Source organism: Geospiza fortis, unplaced genomic scaffold (genome assembly GCF_000277835.1).
Source record: "Geospiza fortis unplaced genomic scaffold, GeoFor_1.0 scaffold40, whole genome shotgun sequence".
Classification (NCBI taxonomy): Eukaryota; Metazoa; Chordata; class Aves; order Passeriformes; family Thraupidae; genus Geospiza; species Geospiza fortis.
Genome location: NW_005054297.1, coordinates 23,976,618 through 23,984,828, shown reverse-complemented (window position 1 = coordinate 23,984,828; position 8,211 = coordinate 23,976,618). Strand labels below are relative to the sequence as shown.

The following is an 8,211-nucleotide window of genomic DNA, read 5'->3' as shown; positions in this document are numbered from 1 at the left end:
TCCCCCACCGTCTTGTGGAAGTACTGCAGGGGAGAAGCGAAAACAAGACCCGCCCTCGGCCTCAGTGGCTTGGTTAATTCCGGAGGCAGCCCCAGCTCCTGGCTCTGCCCCATTCACACTGCGCCCTTCCACCCCTCCCAAAATGCCTGAGCACATTCTCATGCTACACCTGGCCACAGCACGGGCTGGCGGGGTGTCCGAGCTGCCGCAATGAGAGAGAAATCGAGCAGATGATAATCCCACTCACTACAGCATCCCAAACTGGAGCCTGCAGGTGAAGTCCCCTATCCTGTCACAGTCCCACATCTCATCCCACCCCACAGTTTGAGCAGATTACAGTGGTACTTACAGTAACCATTTAAGAATTTCAAAAGTATAAACATCAGAGCATATTTAGCATTTGCAATCATTATTGTACTTGTAAGTCCACTGTACCTCTCAAACAAAGGGGACAAATCAAGTTCTTTTCTGTGTCTTGGGCTACAGATAAAGTGTCAGTGTTTCTCTGGCTCTGTGAGCAAATGGCCAGGAAGGCTCTGGTCAGAACTGGAAAACAGCTCCAGGTAGGAGTTACAAGAAAGGCAGGGACCTAACTGAGCAAAACATGGGTGAAGCCACTGTTTCTTCTATTTACTAAACTAGAAGATGAGGCTTTCTAATTCTAGAAAAGAGCTGAAAAGTTATAGGTGTTCCAAGCTGCAGTGTAAAACAGACAAGACACAAGACAGTACTGTAAACACAATTTTTCACTGCAGGACTTTGTCAGTGGTTAGGCTCATGTGCTGAGAAACACAAAGCTTGGAAGATGAGTATTTGCCTCCATCTACTCGGAAAAATGGGAGGAACTGTTTGCTTCACAGCCTTTCAAGTAGAAAGGATTTAAGCAGCTGAAGCAGCCTAGTCTGACAGAAGGGCTCTAAATGAGCAGGATATCGAAGAAAAATAGCACACATTTTCAGATGCTGTATGGAACTTTAGAGAGCAGGGCATGAAGTCTAAGAAACACATTAGAATTTTAACAGTCTATGGCAAGAGCAGTCAGCTTCCATACATTTCAATGGCTAAGTATTTTAACAATATCACAGCTCTTTTGGGCCTACATTTAGTACTGAAAAACTTGTATTTCCCATGATACTCTGGAGCATCACTTAGCCAATACTAGTTTTGCTAGAAGCAGCTGTTTTGCAGGGGTGTTTCTATGATGATCCATTCATATTAGGCTGATGTTGAAATGTCATGTGTTATTTTCTAGCCATTGACTAATTACAGCCATGACCCTTTTCATCAGCAGGCCAGTAGCTAATACAGAACAAAAATCATCAATATAATTTTTATGTGCAACAAGTGCTATTAATTCAATCCCCTCATTGACAATGTTTCCTGTTAGCAGAGAACTAGGGAGGAGGCTCCAGGTGGGAGGTGCCCTATGCAGTACAGTCAGGCAAGCTCACCTGGGTTCACATTTTTCTAGCTGGGGTTACTACAAGCATCAGGCTGTTTCCTGATCAGGTTGAATACGGGTGCCTATACAAGTAGCTGGGGACAGGGGACTCCAGCTGTTCAGTGTATTTGGACCAGGCACTTCACACTCTGCTTCTGGATTGCAGGATTGGGCTCTCATACACACAATTTTAAATTCAATGTGAAATGATGTTGTGTGACTTTTTAACAGTCTTCATGAATTAAGAATATTCTTGTAGATTTCTAGTTTCCTAGGGATAATTAATCTACAGCAGAACAAATTCTAGCCCGTGTATAAAATTATGCATTAATTTTGTGAAGTTTGATTGTTGTAATACTCACATGTGATCCATAGCAAAACAGGTCCATGCCCAGCTCATACCCCATTCCATAATCACATTCATCATTAGCAAACTGAACAAAGGTCAGCATTTCCTGAATGGGTGCAAAGGCCTTCACTCTCTCCTCATCAGTCGGAGCATCAACAATGGCCTTGCAAATTTTTTTAAGATTAGCTGCAAAAAAAACCAAAAGCAGATATTTAGATGTTTAAATAAAGAAATCTAATATTGCACAGAAGTATTCTGTGGCAGAACTATACCCGTGTGTCATGCTTACACACAAGGTAAGTGGGCACACCCTGAACTGCTGGTGAAGCTTCCCCTTTCCTTGGAAGCTCATTCTTGCCCCATGCCCATCCCTCTCAGCTCCTCACAAAGGGAGACAAGCACTTGCGTGATGAAATTTCATCAAGGAACTGATTCTGGTTAAAATGACACTGGAAGAAGGTGGTGGAGAAGAAATAAGCCCACACATCCCTGAATGTAGATCAGCTTTTTGATCTACTTCCTGCATGGCTCTGACAATTCAAAAGAAAAGATCATCTAAACTACTACTTCAGGCATTCTTTTCTCAGATTTAGCATGTTTCATTGAGTCTCACCCGGTTCTTTTAAAGACAATACATTGAGGTCAAGTGTAATGGTTAGGACTTCTACATTTTACTCCCATCAGTCAAATTTTTTAAGTAGAAAACATGAATGCAGTTTGTTTTTTACTGAGGGTTGTTTACTCCAAAAAAGCCGAGGGATACAGTAAATGAGACGTTTACCATTTGTTTCAGGAAGTTCTCTGTATCCAACATCATTTTTGTCTACAGGAACAACTAGGCCTGCTCCATGAAATGCTTTGGTCACCACCTGAACAGAGAGCCAGAAAATGGAACATAGCACCATGAGACAGTACTGTGACCTAAAAATAACTCATCTCATTAAACACTAACAGTTGACTGCTGGTGGTCAAACCTAACATGGTGTCCTGGCTCCAGGACATCAACTTAGTTTCAAATTATATTGCAGTTAATTTCAAGTATTGAAGTTTGAAATAACTGGAAATGCCATTTCAGTGACATTCTGAATTCCAGGAACCCTTGTAGTCACTTGTGTTGCACTGTACTGCATTTGTTTAGTCCCCTACCATAAATTATTTTTAACAGGTATGCAAAAAAATCTGTTATTATCATGTATATCATCCTTAATGGTCCCGTTTTTAACAGATCCAACCCAACTATTTAGAACAATCTTCCATTTAAAGCAGTTTTCTCCATGGCCTCTATTTGTTCCAGTTTTTAGACTACTGTGCTTACTGAGGTTTTTTTGTGGTGGTTTGTTCTTATTTCGTTTTTAATTGAATGCCAAACTATGATTTACAAGAGTAAAGCGTTTTTATTAAATCCTATTATTTGGAACACACTTGTAGTAATCTTCCCTCTTTTGAAGTTTTATAGAGAGCTGATTATCTTGGAAAATTCCTAATGTAGCATACTTACTGACTGGAAGGATGGAAAAACACAAACAGGAAGTAAATGAAAAAAATTAAACAGAACTTAGTTCTCGCCAGTAGATGAGGAAAGTCATACTTTCTTATCTCTCTGTTTCATCTTCAGGGTTTTTTGTTCCAGAGAATAACCCAGTTCTTTTGCTGTTCTTGTTAGCTTTTCATCTATGTCTTTCAAAACAGCATTTTTCTTTTTATCAGCCACTTCCTTAAGTTTTTTTGACAAAAATAATCTGCAAACAGATGAAACATGTCAAGAAAACAAAACAAAAATTAATAGCCTTTTAAACACTAAACCTCTAGATCTTAATAACAAAGATTAGCAGTCCTGTGTTTATTTAAACAAGAGACTTGAAAATGCAAGCCTCCTAAGAAGAGGCAAGAAAATAGTTTGGCACACCTAGTACTTGGGCTTTTCTTATCTGTACCTGCATTACAATCTAGCTTATGCAACCTGCAGGTGCTGAAGGTTCTCCCAGCCTCAGTAACTGTTCATCTTTCTATCTTAAGAATTCAGTTTGCTGTTTCTGTGCCATATACACCATTTGTCATCCAAGTCATGCACAAAAATACATATTTATGAGCTTCCCCATGGTACTTTCAAAACACATGTCCTCGTTTAACTCTGCAGTGCACAAGGGTTCTTTTGCAGAAGCCATTCTTCAGTCTGCTTTCACTGACTGACACGTGCCTGTTCTTAGAGAGCTTTCCATTTTTAACCAGCAGGGATGACATCAGTTGTTTACCTTCCTGACACAGGAACATGTAAAGTTCCATGAATCAGACTGAACTACGTATCCACATCAGTGTTATCCTGCCACAGGGCAGAAATGGTACTTCTTGTAGATATTAGTTATATACAAAAATAATGTATTTTTATGTAGACAAGAACAAGAAACAGATGCCATTATCTACTATGATACTCAGATTTCCTTCACCGTTGTTTGAGATGCCCTTTCTCTACTTATAAAATTATTTTAACATAGCCTCTAAATTGGAAAAAATATCCACTGGATGTCTCAGCCAATATATTTAAGGAATGACGTAATTAACACTTGCTTATTTTAGTTTTGAAAGGAAAACTTTGTTAAAAAGCCTACAAAGGCTTTAGAGGGAATCTTAAAACTTGCAAAAAGGGGCAGAAAATAAGTGAGGGTTTCTTAAGAAAGACATATAATAAGTTTTCTTCATTATTCCACATCCCACCTCCCAATTAACAATTTCTCTCTATTCTGTTCTTTGTAAATAAAAGTAAATATGAACCTTACTTGACTGCAGCAAAGACATTATCACCAACTTGTGAAATCACACAACCCTTCTTCGCTTCATTTGCACCAACCCACACTGGCAGCTCATCTGGCACATCCCTATTGATGAAAAAGCACACAAAAAATAGTCAAGCTGTGTCCATTTCTCCTATTTCAAAGTAAAACTAAATTTGCCTCCTCACTATGTTGCCAATCCCCTTCAGAACCCCACCAAGAAATGCCCTTAGATCTAAAGCTCTAAAATCTTACAGCAAGCCTTGAAAAGGGCTTGCATCCACACATGCAGAGAGAATACACATTTCCTTTTGGTAACTTGATTTTCTTCTCAGTATCACGGCAAAAGTTAAAGATTAGTGAGTGAAGGTGCTCTGGATGGCTGGAGGAGGTGGATTAATAAATATTTAAATCTAGTCTTCAAGTCTTGTTCCTGCGAACTTTTTTAATAAAAAGATAAAGCCACATGTTAATGTCCTACCACAAAAAAGAAAGATTTTTGCTTGGTGACAGCACACAAGTTATGTTTCAAGAAAAAAGAGGACAAAAGCTATGCATAGTTGTAGTGGAACAAGAGCACACAGGAAATAAAATACCTGAAATATCCCATGTGGTACTGTGTTCTGCTATCCCCAACAAGTATAGTCTGAAATTCTGGGGGATCATAGAAGAATCTCCAATGAAGACTGAAGTTCACATCTGTTGATTTTGCTTTTTTGTGTTTTCCAGCAAGAATATCATATGGTCCAACCAGCTTAAGTCCAACACTTGACACAAGTGCATCTGAAAAGCAAACCGTGAATCAGGTGCACATCTAGACTACGAAGTTCCCGTGTTGCTCAGGTATTGAAAGTTCCCATAAATTCAGTCAAACACTATTCACTAGACAAGGAAAGCTAAGAATTGTTTTGTCCAGATAGTTTTCATTGAAGAGTTATTATATTTTAACAAAAAGTAGCCATCCAGCCACAGTCCAGTGTCAGGATAGAGATCGGTGATGTCGGTCTCCCTCAGGGCCCTGTACTGGGACCAGTATTGGTTAATATTCATCTTTATCAATTACACAAGACTGGATCAGCAAACTTCAGCAACTCTGCAGATGACACTCCTGAAGGATGGGATGCCATCCCAAGGGACCTGGACAACCTCAAGAACTGGGCCCATGGGAATCTCTTCAGGTTTAACAAGACCAAGTGGTCTTGTAAAGTTCTGCACCTGGGTCAGGGCAACCCCCGGTATCAACACAGGCTGGGGATGAACAGACGGCAAGCAGCCCTGCCCAGAAGGACGTGGGGGTGCTGGTGGGTGAAAGGCTGGACATCAGCCAGCCACAGGCACCCCCAGCCCAGAAAGCCAAACATGTCCTGGGCTGCATCCAAAGCAGTGTGGCCAGCAGGACTAGGAAGGGGATTCTGCCCCTCTGCTCTGCTCAGACCCCAGCTGCAGTGCTGCATCCAGCTCCAGGGTTGTCAGCACAGCGAGATCATTGACCAGCTGGAGTGGGTCCAGAACAGGGTCATGAAGATGATCAGAGGCCTAAAGCACCTCTCCTATAAAGATGGGCTGAGAGGGCTTTGGTTGTTCAGTTTGGAGAACAAAAGGCTCCAGGGACCTGACTGCAGCCTTTCAGTATTTTAGGTATTGAAGGTAAGGACAAACATTTTAGCAGGGCCTGTAGCAAGAGGACAAAGGGTAATGGTTCTTAACTAAAACACGGTAGATTCAGACTAAATACAAGAAAAACAAAGTGTTATGATACAGGCAGTGAAACAAGGGAACAGGGTGCCCAGAGACAGAGTAGATGACCTCAAAATATTTAAGGCTGGGCTGGACCCAGCTCTGAGCAACCTGGCTCTGTTGAAGATGTCCATGCTCAGTGCAGGGGGTTCAACTAGATCACCTTTAAAGGTCCCTTCCAACCCAAACCATTCTGACTCTTGAAAGACATGATCATTTCTAGAGCACACAGGGATGCCACATTCTGTTATATAATAAACCTGCAAAGGTTGAAATCCAGCTTTAGTAGTGCTTACACTGAGTAAAAGTCTTTTCAACCTCTCATCCCACCAGCGAGGAGGCTGTGGGTGCACAAGAAGCTGAGAGGCAATGCAGCCGGGACAGCTGATCCCAAGGGACCAAAGGGATATTCCACAGCATATGGCATCATGCTCAGCATGACAAAGACCTGCTTTCTTGGAGATGGCTGAATACCTGCCTGAACACAGGGGGTGGTGAATTAATCCCTTGTTTTGCTTTGCTTGTGACTTTTGCTTTCCCTATTAAACTGTCTTCAGCTCAACCCATGTTTTCTCACCTTCACCCTTTCAATTCTCTCTCACCAAGGGGGAGTGAGCAAGTGCCTGTGTGGTGCTTAGTTGGTGACTGGGATTAAACCATGATACATGAGGAAACTTGAGCTCCATACTAAACATTTTAAATGCACCTGCAAGAAAGGCAGACTAAGAACACATTGCATTGCACAACTTCAGTAGTTGCATTTTAGAAAGCTTGAAGTGTACATCTTTGTGATTTATAACCAGTGTTCTAGTTTACACTCATGTAAATATCCTGCATCTCAAGTGGGAAGCTGAAGCTTCACTAAAATGCATGTGACCAACTCCAGTTTGCCTGGTTTCAGGAATGAAAGTTAGAAGAGGCAAAATTTAAAACCTCACCACTTGGTTTCTCAGGATCTAGCTCCTCACAAAACTTCCAAAACTGGTAGAAGTCCTCAGGCAGCCTAAGCCGATAGCATGTTTCTGCTTCTTGGCAAAGACTATCAGGAATATCTGCCTGGTGCGATCTTCTCTTCTTGACAGCTCCATTTTTCTCACTCTGTAGATTGAAAAAAAAAAACCAACCCAAAAGTTAATTTAGTTGCTTTCTCTCGGCTCTACCAAAGGAGTCGACAAAGCTTTTATACTAATGGAAGAACAAGGATTAGATCCATTAGGACATGTTTGTTAGTTAAAACAGTATATATACAGCCTAGAACATCTGTTTTGGACAGAACCCATTAAAGGCACAGTCTGACATATGTACTAAACATGTCTGCAGTAGCAAACTGCTACTTTGATATTAATGGGTCAATATAATCAACAGAAGCACTTCTGTTAGTTAATTAAGCAAAGGAGCAAGCAATCCTAAACTTTAATTCTACATTGTTCTAAAATGACCATTTCCAATCACACTGCAGACAGCATACAATATGTTTGTGTGTTTTAAAAACAGTTCAAAGTAGGAATACTATTTTGTCAAATCAAATAATATAGCAAAACTCCTCTGGTCTCCACTATTTTAACTACTGTGCTATGCAATATCACAACTACTGCAGTTTTCAGTGCAGCATTTCAGAAGCAGCTTAGAGGTGAAGTTGCTTTTAAAAATTATGTAACGTGAGCTGAAGCAGGCTAGGAAATGATCCACGGGCACACTCTACTGGGGCAGTAGCCTCAACCACCGCATTCCCACATAAGTCTCCATGAATAGGTTAGGAATCGCTAACTCACATTTGAAAGAACATAAAAAATAAAATAAATAAGAAGAAGAAAGCAAGCTTGTTGATTAAGAGAGTATCTCTGAAGCAGGGCCGCTGCCGGGTAAGCCGGTCGCAGCGCGGTCCCGCCGGGATGATGCGGCGGCCGGCGGGCCCG

General features: G+C 41.1%; 1 protein-coding gene across 1 annotated transcript in view; it reads right to left on the bottom strand.

The window, feature by feature from the left end:
* LOC102034041 (histone PARylation factor 1) overlaps positions 1 to 8,211 on the bottom strand; it is a 9,937-nt gene that overhangs the window by 1,387 nt on the left and 339 nt on the right. The window contains exons 2-8 of the mRNA XM_031066778.1: positions 7,234 to 7,393; positions 5,155 to 5,341; positions 4,565 to 4,663; positions 3,379 to 3,529; positions 2,572 to 2,659; positions 1,804 to 1,976; positions 9 to 23 (exon numbers count right to left, since the gene is read on the bottom strand). Of these exons, the coding sequence (XP_030922638.1) occupies positions 9 to 23; positions 1,804 to 1,976; positions 2,572 to 2,659; positions 3,379 to 3,529; positions 4,565 to 4,663; positions 5,155 to 5,341; positions 7,234 to 7,393 (873 nt within the window). The remainder of the gene's footprint in view (positions 1 to 8; positions 24 to 1,803; positions 1,977 to 2,571; positions 2,660 to 3,378; positions 3,530 to 4,564; positions 4,664 to 5,154; positions 5,342 to 7,233; positions 7,394 to 8,211) is intronic.